General features: G+C 40.8%; 2 protein-coding genes across 14 annotated transcripts in view; one reads left to right on the top strand and one right to left on the bottom strand.

Moving 5' to 3' along the window:
- Nucleotides 1-16,078, bottom strand: part of LOC108261599 (NACHT, LRR and PYD domains-containing protein 3) — a 619,868-nt gene that overhangs the window by 278,262 nt on the left and 325,528 nt on the right. The gene's annotated exons all lie outside the window — the stretch shown is intronic.
- Nucleotides 1-16,078, top strand: part of LOC108255300 (E3 ubiquitin-protein ligase UBR2) — a 28,858-nt gene that overhangs the window by 9,811 nt on the left and 2,969 nt on the right. For 6 of the 13 annotated variants that reach the window (XR_008394632.1, XR_008394634.1, XR_008394629.1 and 3 more), the window contains 3 exons: nt 1,233-3,083; nt 5,561-5,625; nt 5,720-5,766. Coding sequence is in view for 1 of the 13 variants with exons in the window: in XM_053678910.1 (XP_053534885.1) it covers nt 5,526-5,625; nt 5,720-5,859; nt 7,056-7,136; nt 7,235-7,407; nt 7,810-8,001; nt 8,094-8,103 (696 nt within the window). In the remaining 12 variants the exon portion in view is untranslated. Of the gene's footprint in view, nt 1-1,232; nt 3,084-4,789; nt 5,626-5,719; nt 5,860-7,055; nt 7,137-7,234; nt 7,408-7,809; nt 8,002-8,093; nt 8,188-9,400; nt 10,078-10,164; nt 10,235-10,313; nt 10,463-10,617; nt 11,400-11,428; nt 11,525-11,612; nt 11,681-16,078 lie in introns of those variants that run through there. The other 7 variants (XM_053678910.1, XR_008394636.1, XR_008394635.1 and 4 more) reach the window with 7 other exon arrangements.

A 16,078-nucleotide genomic window follows, 5' to 3' on the forward strand; every position in this document is an offset into this window, starting at 1 on the left:
GGGAAAATACGTTTTCTATTTAAAGTAATTATTTAATCAGAGTGAATTTGGAAGTGTCATGCTTAAAAACAAGCTTATTTATTTATTTATTATTTTTATTAATGAAAGGCAAAGCTGTTTTAAGAACATAATCCTAAAATCCACTAAAAAGTGGGCAAAGTGGAGTGTACTCTGAATGTTTTTTTGGGACAGAAATGTATGGTACAGTTATAGTAGACTACATACACACTAAGTACTAATACTTATGTTCAGTAGTATGTGAACAGTTTATGTAATTATAAACATACAAATGATAGTTTATTGACATTTTAAATGAGGTGGTGGACATTAGTATCCACTAGGTGGCAGCAGTGCAGCTGTTATATCGCCTCACTGAGCAGTCTAGTGCTGTCTGAAACCTCTCCCGAGATCTTTTCACATCATCAATAGGTGATGTGTGTATGCTATAAGGCTGGTCTGTTTCATATCCTTTAACTAGAATGACTATTGTCTTATGGCCTGTAGGGGGGTTGTGGAATATATCCTTACAATTACAGGGGTCTCTGGCTAGAAGAAGCACTTTTCAGCCCTCAGAATGTCATGGAAACAATCTTTCCAGCCTAAGTTAAAATAAAACTTCAGAGACAGAGGGTTTGTAGATGCCAAAAAATTATCAAACTTTATTGAAACAATAAAGTGATTCACTCTGCAGAAACTCTAAAATATACAAACACACACAAGCTCCCTTTATACCTTTCTTCACAGTGAACTCATCTTAGGTGGGATTTTACCTTTTCTCATTAAAAACAGACCAGTCTTCTTTGCACTATTAATTATTCATGTCTATATGATATCTTAGATTTGTGGAGCATGCGCAGTTAGTTGCTTTTTAGAAAGGTTTTATAAGGACAGTGTTTTTTTTTTTTTTTTATCCAAAAAAAAGTAAAATACTTTTACTGGTTTGTTATATGCACCGTTAACTATAAAATCTGGAAAACAAGGTGTAAATTGATTAATAATCAGTGTCATATCCCTGCTGAGAGGGTCTTTAAACAGATTGTGAGTGAATTACAAAGACAAAAGAAAAACAGAAGAACAAAAAATAAACACCCATGGACTTTAATAATAATAAACAGTTATAATGCACACCTTCCAGCCAATCAGGATCCAGTATTCACACTGACCATGGTATAAGTGTAATTAATGCTTAAGATTCATAATGACCTTACGATATGTGTTGCTTTATTCCAAAGCTGCAGTTCATAGAAACCTCTTCACGGCTAAAGCTGCAGAGATGGAGGTCGAGGGGACCATGAAGAGGCGGCTCCAGCTGGCATCAGATCGAGAGTGTGGGCGCAAGAGCAGACTTTTGATAAAGGAGGGTATTTACAGTGTTTTAACTGCTGTGTTTTTTGCGCTATTTATTAATTTGTTAAAATGTTCATATTATAGTCTATTTTTAATTGTTTATAAAAGTCCTTGATGTTTTTAAGTGGCTGAATTAGTGTGTGTGCACGCGTGTGTGTGTGTGCGCGCGTGTGTGTGTGTGCGTGTTGGTAGCTGGGTGGGTATATAGTTCTGGTCTGAAGTTGACATACCCCTTGCAGGAAAAAGAGACCCTGTGTAATCTGTTTAAACGACTTTTACGCATGTTTTGCAGAGAGATCATTTTCACCTTGCTGTTTGGGTCTCTGTCCCACACTGTTACAGTGCAGTATTGAGAGCGCGAGGGAGATCGATTTTCTATCAGAAACAGTAACTATATAAAATGGACGTCAACACACACCACTCTGTGAGGTCATTTCTCGCTCTCAACAGAGTAGTTGTGATTGTTCAGTGTTTACGACAGGGCCAAAACATTCAAGGCCATGGTGTATTTTGACTGTTCCTGTAGCATAATCTCACCAAACTGTGTGTAAACGAGTCCACAGACACTGAGTCTATTCACAGTACTGTGTAGATGTTCTGCTCATCCTCACTGTACCGTAAAGGTCAGAACCTCACATCTGTAACCTTGTAGCTTTCCTTAATCAACACGACTGCGACCAAGCTTGTGTATCACTACTATTTTTAGATCTCCGCCTCTCAAAAGTATTGGCGCCCTGCGCGTCCGCCTCTCAAATCTATCGCCGCCCTACGCAGCCGGCTCTCAAATGTATTGGCGCCCTACGCGTCCGGCTCTCAAAACTATTGGTGCCCTTAGTGTCGGCTCTCAAAAGTATTGGCGCCCTTCACGGGCAGCTCTCAAAAGTATTGGCACCCGATCCAAATTTTGCCACAGCAAGCACCACTCACATTTTCTTCAGGAAATGTCCCTTAAAATAATAAAAGGTCTCTCACTAGGCTGTGTGTCGAGATAAACGTAAAGACATCTTGAGCTTGTGTTCACCACAGACCTTATTTCCGGCATTTAACCCAAAACCCCATTGACGGAAGTGCTAGTACGCTGACTCGTTTCTGGGTTTCACGACTCATTCCTGCAGCACTCTGTAAGACGGGCTGTTGTTATCAAACCATTGAAATCGGATAAGCGCTTTGGTAATGATTCTTTAAATGAACCGATTCAGAATCCTCTTCTTGAATCGTTTGAGTCTTTCTCACTCGGTCAGGGTTGCACGTGTGGGTTGCTTTTCCTGCACGTGTAATCAGCACGTGTTCACAGACCGTAAATCCCGACTCCATGGTAGACACTCGACAGAAATTTCATACTAAAGTATTTTATATTTTCTGAGTCTAAACAGAGCAGAAGTATTGCTAACGTGTTGTACAGATTCTATTGGACTGGTGAACTGTGTGGATTTGTATATTTAACCCAGTTTAATATGGCCTGATTTGTTCAGTCAGAGACAAGTAAATCTGTTCTAATGTTCATTTATTTTCCATAGCTAAAACAAATGTTTGCTTACACATGAATACGTACTTTATGCCTTCAGAATGGTGGAGATTTGTCTCTTAACTATTTTAAATTTGGTTCTCTTCAACAGGTTGTGTTTGAGTTGTGCAGGCTTGTGTCACCTGACTTAAAGAAGGCAACTTAAAGTACAACACTGAGAGGCAGTGAAATACCCGAAATCCAACATGTGATGACCCGCATTGATCAAGAGGTAAGTCTAATGAACTTTAGTTTGTTCTGCTCCAGAAATGTGCCGATATCCAGCAGAACAGCACTGATAGTTGTGTAATAGACGTGCACAGTAGAACTGTCGTGATTAATTAATAATCTTATAATGTGATTACTTGATGGCCGTAGACAAAACTCTATAAATGTGAAATGTTTTGTTGAAGTTCACATGAATCTCTGATGTACAGAATCTTCAACAGAGTTCTGCAGAAAGATTTTGAATGCCTGTCATTCACCAGAACAAATTTGCAGGTGATCAGTCTGTCTAAAAGAAAAAATCTAAACACACAATATAAAATTCCTGCAGTGTGAATAAAGCCTTTGTGTTGCTTTTAGCAAACATGTCTAGTACTCTCGGTTCAATGTACACAATTTACCCCATTTAAATGCATTTTGGAAATTGTTCCACATGGCCTTAAACTGTGAATATTCACTGTATGCCAAATAAGTAATCAAAGAATGGAATGGATTTTTTTCTTCTCTAATGGACCATTAATCACAATTATAAAAGATGATGCATCAGGTACAAAGTATCAGCTGCCCCCCCCCCCCCCCCCCCCCCCACAAAAAAAAAAAATAGGTGCATGACTTCTGCTACACCATTTCCACTGTGTGTGTGTGTGTGTGTGTGTGTGTGTGTGTGTGTGTGTGTGTGTTACAAATCACTTTGAGGTAAAAATATTTTAAGGCAGCCACTTTCACCTTCCTACAACAATTGGTGACTGGTCTGAAGTGAAGCTTCTTGTCATGTTACTGTGGTCATGGATCACATTGTGGGGATCTCTGTAATGTAACCGTTTCTGTAATTATCCTTACTTGCCTTTGCTCTTTTGTGCTTCTGTGTCTTCTGTTGGTGCTTTATACTGCTTTTTAGGGCCCAAGCACCGCTGCTGCGAAGCCCTATTGGATCTGCTCCTTTTTTTAATTATTATTAATTTTTTCATGCATTCGTGTGGTTTTTAAGTGCCTAAACGTACCTGAAAACTCACGAAACTTGGCAAACGTGCCAGCACTGGTGAAAATTTAAGTTACGTAGGGCATGGTCGAGGAGCTCCATAGCACCCCCGAATGCAGGCGATGGTCAGGATGAAGTTGCTCCGATGTGCACGTGATGTACCATAGTCATTGCTCTCAAAGTTCATCAAGGTTCACATGGTTGTATCTGACTCCACCCAACAGGAAGTTGGTCATGTTGGATGAAATGTTGGATTTTAAAAGTTTCCCATGGTGTTTTGAGAGACTTAACATGGCTGAAAATCCATGAAACTTTGCAGATGCATATGTCTTACGACATTAATTGATGTGATGTTGCATTTTATCATAGTTGTGCCTCATAGGCTCCATAGCGCCCCCTATGTTTTAAATGCACATTTGACATCATTGGAATGCTCAAACTATTATTTCACACACTTGTTAAAGTATGGCAAAATTATGTTTATTTGGTCATTTAACTTAGGTGTGGCAAAACTAAACTCAGCAGGAAGTCAGCATTTTGATTTTTCTCTTAATTTTTTCCTCAGTTTTTTGCCATTTCCAGGCCTTGTACTTTAACGTACTCCTCCTGGAGCTTTCATCAGTTCGGCATCACATTCGGTCAGTCTCATCTACAGGCATTGACGATGCTAAAATGCGAAGCTTTTGAATTTTTGCTGCTCGCCGTGGGCGTGGTGCTCTCACAAATTTAGAAGTTTCACCATGAAAAAGGAAGTTGTTATAACTCAAACATAGAATGTCCAATCTAGGGATGTCACGATACCAAAAATCTAGTAGTCGGTACTGATACCAGCAAAAATACACGATAGCCCAGAACCTTTTGCTTGCTTTTGCCAGGAGGTTCAGACTTGGCTTTCAACAAGATAAAGAGCCAAGCATACTTCCAAATGAACACCAAAATGCTTCAAGAAACTCAAAATCAGTGTTTTACAATGAGCTTAAAATGTCCTCCATGGTGGCATGGACCAGGACCCCTCGGTCTGCAGCATTACAGGAAGATTTCAGGTTAGACATTACGGGAAGAGTCTCGGTGCTGTTATTGTCTCTGGGGCAGACATCCGTTAACATTGTGACCCCTTCCCTGGAGAGAACAGCATTACAATGCTGAAAACAGTTTTTGTAAATAATAATTCACTACTTAAAGCATGTACCCGAGCTCCTGCTGCGCAGTAACTAAAACTGTCTGCAACTCACGTGTTACTTCATTCTTTAGTTCCTTCTCTTAAGTGTAGAGCCTCTGTCAGATTGTGTGATTGATAAAGAAAAGCACATAAATGACCAGTTTGAGTGCCTAGTGGTCTAATGAGGAAATGCTCTTTGGAAGCTCAATATATGCACTTATCCATTTGCATTTTTATTCGGCTGTTAGTGCTGAGGATGTCCTTAAGGTGATGTGCTGCTTTTGGCAGATTTAGTAATTCTCTTTAGTCACATGAGCACTAATGGTTTTTCTAAATTTTTATGTAGTTTATTTTGGATACAGGCAGAGGAAGCTCAGCGAAAGCTTAAGAGACAGAATGGAGAGGACCCAGGTAAGCTATTTCTTCAGTGATTATAGTCATACCTGAAAATGATTGGTCAGTTGAATGCAGATTGCTAAAGTATGAGTGTCTGTGTGTGTCGTAGCCCTGCCTCCATTCTGCCCACTGTTTGCCAGCTTGGTAAACATTCTGCAGTGTGATGTGCTGCTTGGCATGCTGGGAGCTGTGCTGCAGTGGGCTATGGAGCGCAGTGGAGGACACTGGTCTGAGTCCATGCTGCAGAGGGTAAATGTTTGGATGTTTTGTTAAAATGACATGATAGTGTAGTAAATTCAACAAAATTCCACTTGCTATGCTGTGTTCATGAGCATCACTTTTTAATGACTGAGTAGTGTTCACAATTCTGTATGTGTGTGTTGCTACAGGTGCTGCACTTGATAGGCATGGCTCTGCTGGAGGAGCAGCAACAGCTAGAGAACATTGGGGATGACGATGAAGTTACTTTCAACTTCACCCTCAAAATCTCCCGTAAGTTTTGTACATCATCTCACACAATAGAAAGCCTCAAGCCTGTAGTTAGATCTGTGGTTCTTGTATCACAGGTCCCGGTGAAGCCCCCGGCAACACTCCAAGCATCCTGGCTCTGTTAGAGACCTTGCAGCGCGTGCCTCACTTGGAAGTGCACAAAGACATGATTCGCTGGATCCTTAAAGTGAAATTACATCTTGATTATGTTTGCAATTTGCCTTACTCTCTCTATGCGTGCACCTAATATGTCCACCAGGTGGCAGCCTAGCATGTTTTGCAATTCGCTCACTGAAGGTAGGCGCAACATACAAAAGATGAGCGTTTTTACCATGAAGTTTAAAGCAGTGCTGCATCATCAAGACCTGTTCGAAATCCAAGCAGTGCAACACCGCTCAATGTGGCGTGGCCGGTAGGCAAAGCAGCACCTCTCACCACGGTGAAGCAAAATGCTTCACTGTCACAAAGCGGTTTTGCTGCTGATCATCTGTAGGTGGCCCTAGGGGTGTTTGGATGTGGCTTATTGTGCGTATTATTAAAAGCTGTATGTCAACATGAATATTTAAATGACATGTAAGGATTGCTTACTACACAAACTGAACTTCCATGCACTGTGATGTGTGCATTTTATTTTCCATATAGTGAAAACTGTCAGGACACCTGCACCAGGCAGAACATGTACATATAAAGGCCATGGTGTAGGCCAAGGCTAATGATGTATTGTAGTATGTACTTTGAAGAGAAACAGGCAAATTAAATGTTAGTAAAATTGTAATGCATCTTCAGTATTTAATGGTATGGTGTGTGTATATACTTTTTAGTGCACAAATGTGTTCTATTGAACATCTGCTTAGTTTTGCAAGACTTTGATTGTGTATGCATGTAGTTCTAACTGCACTGCTGTATCGTTTTCTTGTAAAAGTATTTTCCTAAATTATGTGTCTTTTTCTACACAGATGGTGGTTAGCATTAAAACGATGCGCGAGTGCACAGCTGCTGCACCTCCCTGTGAAGGAACAGGGCACTGTCACAAGGAGGTCACACTTTGAGAAACTTTCTATTCCATGGACATATTAACCATTACCCTTTAAAGTGTTGAAGAGCTTAAATCTACGTGTGTGTGTGTGTGTTGCAGACTGTGTGGGACAAAGACAAAGCAGAGAGAAAAAGGAAAGCTGAACTGTGCTGGAAAAAGACCATGGCTCAAACATTACAGAGCCAGAGTCATTTTATCAATAAGTACATAGATCTGCTCACGCAGGATTCAGAGGATCTGGACGCCTCAGCCTCTACATCAGCAGAGCATAGGTACCTAAGCATGCTCGTAGTGACGCAGTGTTCTTAATAAGTCAACTTGTATTGTATTCTCAATATCCAATCAGTACATTAAATGCATGCATCAACACTTCCTTGACTTTGCTGAGCAGTTGTCTGTTCTTTGTCCTAAAAGTTCTTGCATATAATGGTGGTCTTCACATAACATAAGTAAATTCCCATCCTTAAACTCTTTATCTTGCATATTCATTTAGAGCATTTTCTGTTGGGGTAAATGAGTAGAGAGGATCCTAGGCCATTTTTAGCAATTTCCTTGTGATTAAAAAAAGATGAACCCATTTATTCAACATTGATTATTTTAACAAATTCAGAGGTACCTTAACATAAAATTAAGGTTATAGTGTACTTGTAACCATCCGTCTCTGCTTGGTACAGCCCCAATTCATGTGATGGTGCTCTGGTGTGTGTGGGACCTCGTCGTTGGCGTGCCAGAGGAGGAGAGAGGAGGCAGATGGAGATGTGTATCCTGTGTCACGAAGCGCAGGAGATCCTACCTGATGCTCGCTGCCTTTGTCCAACGCTCTACGGTCATGTCCGAGAACCGCAAAAGACCCCCTCACAATCCAGGTAAGGTTATGGTTTACAGTGTGCAAGTCAAGTAATTGGATAGGTTTGAGTAGCCAGTGTGCTTATTTCTGGAGGATACATGTGTGTTCCAGAGAGCTATGATCCCCTCTTCATGCATCCTGACCTGTCCTTTGGTACCCATACCGGCAGCTGTGGCCACATCATGCACTCTCTCTGCTGGCAGAGGTGAGGAGTTGGGCAAAATGTTACTTCTAGACAGCCTTCTACTTAATCCCAAATAAAAAGTTTTGCTGCTTTCAAATTTTTGTGGATATAGGCAATAGATCAGCAGCTAACAGTAAATAGTTTGTCTAGAAAATAATATGACCTCTATATGAGCAATTACAAATACATTAGCTAATATTAATCAGTCAGTCTGGATGTTTTGTGACTGAAAAGTCAAAAACCTAATCTGTGATGTACAGGAAAGTCTTCATGGATGTGTGGTGATCGATAAGATGTAGATCCAAATTGGATGTGTTTGGCTTAAATATGCCATCTGCAGATATATATATTTTTTTGTCCCAATACAGTGAGCTGATCATCGACACAAAGCATGAAACAAAGCTTGCTATGTGCACTTGACTATTTTTCACTGTCTTAGATCAAGCCAGTGTTACTTGCGTAGTCTGTAAACTTATTGCGCCTCATGGGGAAGCAAAGAACGTTAACCTGATCTGACCTTAGGAGTAAGTGCAGTTCAATTCAATTTTATTTGTATAGTGCTTTTTACAATAGACATTGTCTCAAAGCAGCTTTACAGAAATATCAACACGGTATACAGATATTAAAGGTGTGAATTTATCCCAACTGAGCAAGCCACTGAGTGGCGACGGTGGCAAGGAAAAACTCCCTAAGATGTTTTAAGAGGAAGAAACCTTGAGAGGAACCCGACTCAGAAGGGAACCCATCCTCATCTGGGTAACAACAGATAGTGTGAAAAAGTTCATTATGGATTCATATGAAGTCTGTATGGCCTTAGGAGCAGCCAGAGAGTATCAAAAGCTAAAGAAATCAGGTGATGGAACTTGTTACGCTTGGTAATCAGCAATGCTCGGTTGTTGAGAACGTCAGATTCCGCCGTGTGCTGTGCGCTTCCCAATCAAAAATACTTTTCATATGTTCCCGTTCTTCAATGGAGGGGAGTGCTGACCAACAGCTTACACTCCTGAAGAATAAGGTTACCTCGGAGAGCTTTACAAGCAGTATATTGTGTTCCCACGTCAATCCTACATCCATGTCAGGCTTAACAGCTCAGTGGATCAGTTTGCTTGTCACTGCTTAATAGATCTGACCAGTTCGGTCATTTCTGTGATTGCACGGTACATATAAAGCTCATGGAAATTTGACAGGTTGTCAAATAATGGTCTCTTAATCTTGTAGTTATTTTCTCTTACAGATACTTTGAGACACTCCAGAGTCAGGATGCGCAGTGGCTGCATGAGCAAACCAGTTACGATGTAGAGAATGGGGAGTACTTGTGTCCACTCTGTAAGTGTCGCAGTAACACTCATTCCTCTCCTGCCCCTCACTGAGACCACCTGCAGGTACTCGCATACAAACTTGTGGTTGTGATTATTCTAAGTGGAGTTGCTCTGAATCCGGACCGCTTAATATTTTAACCATTGCATTGGCGAATTAGTTGTAGTGGCTCTGTAACCAATGCAAGCTTGCCTATGAAATGCCATGGAAGGGTACAGAATGACACTGTAACAGTGCATACCCCATTCCATTATTCCTCTTATTTATTTATATATTTTATAGCAAGGGAATTGATATCATCTGTAGCTGAATTGCATGTCTTGCCATGTTGAGATCAGAGTATAGAATTTATGCTTATGTAAGATGGCTAATCCACTGCTGTTTCATGATATTTAGTCACACTGACTCAGTTTATTACAGTAAATTTGCCAGTTGTCCCATTGAGGTGACATTTTCTCTGGTTAAATAGTAAAATGCATGCATGTTTGTAGTTACAGCAATAGTGAGCAGCCAGGTCTGGCTCATTGGCTGAATACAACGTATATAAGCAGATCAGAGCCTTGCACTCTGCTCATAAGAGAGCCAAGCCAACAAGTGAGTCTCATCATATATAGTGCGTGTGCTCTTTATTTGTGTGTGTATGTGTGCACATGCAGTCATATTGTGGTGTTTGTCTTTTAGATGCTGGTGAGACAGAGACTGTGGAGGACTCTCCTCCTCCTGAGAGTTTCAGGCTGGACCACACACCAGTGTAAGCATACCCACGGTTTCCTTTCACAACTGCGTATCTGAGCGTGTCTTTAACACTGATCTGTGATGTGTTTTGGTAGCAACCCTTATTCAAGCTCCATAAGGGAGATGCTGATGACATTTGGGACCGCCACTTATAAAGTTGGCCTTAAGGTGCACCCTAATGAGCAGGACCCCCGTGTGCCTATCATGTGCTGGGGTAGCTGTTCTTACACCATCCAGTCTATAGGTCAGTCTGCACCCATTTCTTACAGACTAAGAATTCATGTATAAGATTTACAATATTCACTGACCTGTGTTAATAGTTAGTAAAAATGTTTTACTTTTTGGTAAAGAACATTATGATATGCATTTGTTGTTTTTCTGTGCTTGTATTTTGTACAGAGAGATTATTGGTAGATGAGGAGAAGCCTTTGTTTGAAAGTTTACCCTGTAGACAGGTATGACAACCAAACTTATTGTCATATCTCAGCCCAGCCAGGACTCGGTTTCCCGAGAAGCAACACAGTATTCTACTGTGTTTATTCGATAAGTGACTTTGGCCTTTGCATACGTCCCCGACCACGATTTCTGTCTTGCCCCGTTTGTTTTGTTTGCATGATGCCTGACCCTCGCTTGCTTCTTGACTATGGACTGTGTTCACCCCTCTGGATTATTCTGCCTGAACCTGCCGCCCGCTTCTGCTTCTGTATTCCCCACGGTACGTGACACTTATCATGCCAGAATGAATTCTTCTTTCGAGGGATGTGTGATGATGTAATAAATTCTGTATCAGAGGTATTGTTAGTGCTGTTAAAATACTCCACTAAGCACTGCTTGCTTGCAGGATGTAGTAGTTAATTGTACACTAGAATAAATTCTTCCGATGATTTGATTTGCTTTTCACTTGTAATTCTAAATATAAAAGCATATATATAACTGTGTGTATGTATAAATAAAAATAGACTGCATCTGTCAGATCATTACTCAAGCTTCTGAGCATCATTCGCACTCTAAAGATATCTAGAAGATTGCTCAGTTATGTGTTCGGGGTTCATTTTGGTAGCATTACTAAATATTCTGAATCACAAATATCTGCAGGTATTATGTTATCCTTCCTCAGTTCTAATTCCTTCTATATCCTGTGATATTTATCCATATTTTGTATCCTAAATAATAAAAAAATAGAAGTGTCATAAAACGTGCCCTTGTTTAGGAGACTATTTGAGTTCCCTGGCTCGGTTTGGCTCTGCATGCTGGACTGTCTCCTCTCACTCCTCTGTGCAAAATCACTTCATGCGACTGTTGGCAGGTATATTTATTTCATTATTTATTTTTCTCTCACTTGTAGTTTTTTAGTTCTTTAACTCTGTGTGTGTGTGTGCGCGTGCTCCGTGCAGCACTTGTTCTTGCTCCCCAGGTGGAAAGTTCCCCCTGCATTCTGGATGTGGACATGTTCCACTTAGTGGTGAGCTGACAAGCTTGTTAAATGATACTTTAGGCACTATTAAATGTATATTAGCATCAGATTAGAGTACCATTGTTGTCCAGAATCTAAACCTGTCTATCTAACAGGTCAGTGCCTGTGGTTTCTTTGGCTGTAGTCTCTGAATCATGTTTTGTGTTTGTATGTCAGGTGTGTCTGGTGCTGTCCTATTCAGCATTGCACTGCTTAGACTCCTCAGGGCTGAAATGATCCTCTCCACATTCAAGTATTTCTAATTGTGGTTACACTTTAGAAATAAAAGCGTGTTACTGTGAAGATGTCAAACTCTTTCCTGTTTTAAATCCTGAGGTAAGTTTAGCTGAAGCTGTGTGGTGGAATCCTAAATGCATCTCAGCTGTCCTTCATAAAGTGTTAGTATTTTACCGTCCTGTTTAAGGGCACTACATGTACTGTTAGTATTTTACCGTCCTGTTTAAGGGCACTACATGTACTGTTAGTATTTTACCGTCCTGTTTAAGGGCACTACATATTAGGGATGTCCTGATATGGAAAATCTAGTAGTCGGTACCGATACCACCAAAAGTACATAATACTTGATACCAAAGTCGATACCACGGTGTGGTTTAAAAAAATTTAATTAAAAACTCCTGGAGGACATCTTCCTCTGGCTCATACTGGCAAAGAGAGAGAGAGGGAGGGGGATATTTTAGTTATCAAACAATGTCTGACAAGGACTAATAAAACAGTGCTAATAACAAGTGCTGAGGTGCACTCCTAAACGCACACACACCCCTTATACTCTGAATGCAAGCATTAGTTTAAATTCACTGATATGGTGGCAGGATAAAAAGATTTATTGAAAGCATGAACATGTGAATAATTTATTAGTGACATGAGGCTACATTTATCTGACAGGACACGAGCTGAATGGAGATGCATGGTGGTCCATTAGGAGGTAGTTTATAACACAGGTATTTGATAACGATGCTAACACGTTGCAGTCTATCTCTAACATTACATGGAGCGTAACGTTAGCTGGTTTCACGACCACAATGCAGCTGCCTCAAACAAATATAATAGTCAAATAGGCAAAGGACATTTTGAAAAAATCAGTTCATCACACAGGACACAGGGCTGTGACTCGCCGTGTGGAACTAATTGACAAGGATAGCGCCAGCGAATTAAACAAAAAGGCGGAGTCTTAAGTTATATTCACTAGCACTGGATGAAAGTAACGCCATAAGACACTGCTCAGCTCCTAATTTTATCCGAGGGATTAACGACAGTTTTGAGATAACGGAGGAGTTTTTGACCATGGAGTCCCTGAAAGGAAAAAGGCAGGGAGAGGACTTGTATAACCAGGTGTCTGCTGTCCTCGAGAGAATGAAGATACCTTGACATCGTCACCACGGATGGATCGCCAAATTTAACTGGAAAAAACATTGGGCTGTTGAAAAGAATCCAGGACAAAGTGAAGGAGGAAAACCCTGAGCAGGATGTTATTTTCCTTCACTGCATCATTCATCAGGAATCTCTGTAAGTCTATATTGCAGCTTAAACATGTCGTGAATCCGGTCGTAAACCTTGTTAACTTTATACGAGCAAGGGGACTTCAGCATCGTCAGTTTATTACGTTCCTGGAGGAAACTGATGCGGATCACCAGGACTCCTCTACCACTCTCGGGTCCGCTGATTAAGTTTGGGCAAAGTGTTTCATCGAGTGTGGGAGCTCAAAGAGGAAATTATCGCATTTTTGGAGTTAACGGGGAAATCCGACGAATTTCATGAGCTAAGCGACAACAACTGGCTTTGTGACTTTGCGTTTGCTGTGGACATATTTTCACACACGAATGAGCTGAACGTCAAGCTACAGGGGAAAGATCAGTTTGTGCACGACATGTACACAAATGTTAGAGCCAACAAATCCAAGCTGACTTTATTCTCCAGTCAAATTTCAAACAAATCTCTCTTTCATTCCCCCACACTAGCCATGCAGAAAGAGGCGTCCCGAAACGTGAAGAAATACAGATCACTGGGCGACCTGCACAGAGAATTCTGCCGTCGGCTCAGCTGGTGTCCTGTCCCCTGTCACAAGACCCTGAAACAGCACCACAGGAGCTGCAACTGGAACTGATCGATCTTCAGTCTGACTCTGTCTTAAAGGAGAAGTTCAACTCTCTTAAACTGAATGACTTTTATGCTTCACTTAATGAAGAGATGTTTCTCTTCTCTGATATCTACCTCCTTTCCCCAGGCCCTCTCCTAACTCCCTAATTTGTATCTGCCTCAAAGTTATTTACTCACGCATGCGAATATCTACTGCCAGTTTTATTGCTGTGGAGACAGGAGACAGCTAATACAGAAGAACAATTGTTGTGCACTGAAACACAGTTCATTCAACTCAAATCCACTCAGAATAGAACCTGATCAAACATTGTTCTGTGGATTTAGATTATGCTTCTAACTGTTGATTATACATATAGATTATGTTTTTTTAACCAATATTGATTATACGATAATGCTCAAGTAATAATTCTAAATGTTGGTTACATATTGAATTCACTTCATTAACATATCCAGATGTCAGTTACACATATTGTTTACACATAGATATTTTCCATTCGCTCAAGTGGCAGCTTTTTGTCTTGAGGTGTGAGGAACTTCAGCTAGACCCAGTGAAATGCGCAATAGCTACAGTCCTGGAGTTCTTACAATAACGTTTCTCAGCGGGGTGGGCTCCTTCTACAATCAGGGTTTATGTGGCCACCATTTTGGCCAGTCATGCCCCTGTTGATGGAGCCTCTGTGGGGCAACTTCGAGGTTTATGCGTTGTGAGGCGGCTGAGGCCGATCTACAGGCCGTGCATACCTTCCTGGGACCTTTCTGTGGTCCTGGAAGGTCTGTCAGGTGCCCCATTTGAGCTCTTAGAGTGGATCTACTGTCTCAAGCCGGAGGGCTGATTTATCACCCTTGGCCAGAACTATGGAAACTGTGGGTCTGACCCTGAGGGGCCCCAGCTCACAGATTCTATTCTCACGACTGAGATTGTAGAGACCATGTTAAATGCTAGAGCAACATCCACAAGGAAATTGTATGCACTCAAGTGGCAGCTTTTTGTCTTGTAGGCTAGACTGATAAAAAATGCTTTGTTTTGACAACAGAAACCCTTATAGAATTTGGTAATGGTTTTAATGGGAATTGCATTGGTTTTAATGGAATCTGTAATGGTCCCTTATGACCTCTAATGGTAATTTGTTGCCGTTTATTGGTGGCATGTTATGTCTAGGGGGTACCATTACATTTTAATTGTTAAGTACTTATTTAATTCATTAATATCTACATGTTGTTCTAGACAGCCATTTGTGATACCTTGTTTGTGAACCCTTGTGTGTTGTGTTTTACTCAGTCAGTGAAGTGAGGGTTGTTTGACCTGACTGTGTGTGTGTGTGTGGGGGGGGGCGGCCTGTTATTAGCAGGTGCAGTGCGTATAGCAGTTAATGGTATAGCAGATAAGTGCAATCTTTTATAGATGATGACTGCCAAAAGCAGCGAGTTGAGTCTTCTCCCGTCCCTGCGGCTCTCATCCTGACAAGACAGTTTAAATCAGCTTGGCTACAAGAGTTTGTCTGGTTACGTTATGACAAAGGGAAAATGTACTGCACCTTTTGTGCTAGAGCAGGACAAGATATTGCTGGTAAAACAGAGTTCATTACCAGTTGGAGTCATTTTAAAAAAGAAACCGTGAAGAAGCATGGAGACAGTAAAAAACATAAGAACGCCAGGGATTGTGTCATTGCTAGGTCTGCCCCTCGTGCCACCCCAATCGTGAAAGCAGTGCAACGTGCTAGTGATAGTCACTGAAAAAGAGATGAGGGAATTGAAAATAAAATTCAATGCAGCCTACATGACTCTGAGCCTGAATAAGCAGGAAACAACTAATTGTACATAGTAGAATATGAAAGTGAAAAAAATAATCAAATGACTGGACATTTAAGTATTTACGGTAATATGATTTCAATATGATGTACTGAACTTTGCACATATTGTGTATGTAAAGAATACATTGTGTAAACTATGGGAGGCAGAGTAAACAAAGGCAGACAATACAGAGGGGAAAGAAAAGGCAGTGTGAGGTAGCCATTTAACAATATCATCATATGTAATATGACAACACTATATTTTGGCTCCTGAAAATTTGATTTGGCACCAAAATATTTTGAGTTTAGGAACGGCTCCTAGATTATTTTTTTTGCCTGGAGCCCTGTTCCAAATTGTTCTTTGGCTATGCCCCATGTTTGTGCAATGGTTCAGACCGGTTTTTCCTCTTTTCTCAGCTTCAAAATGGCTTGCTTTTCTCCCATAGACAGCTCTCTGGTCTCCATGTCGGTTTATTCTTTTTAACAACAAATGCTGTCTCCA

The sequence above is a fragment of the Ictalurus punctatus genome, unplaced genomic scaffold (genome assembly GCF_001660625.3).
Source record: "Ictalurus punctatus breed USDA103 unplaced genomic scaffold, Coco_2.0 Super-Scaffold_100056, whole genome shotgun sequence".
Lineage (NCBI taxonomy): Eukaryota > Metazoa > Chordata > Actinopteri > Siluriformes > Ictaluridae > Ictalurus > Ictalurus punctatus.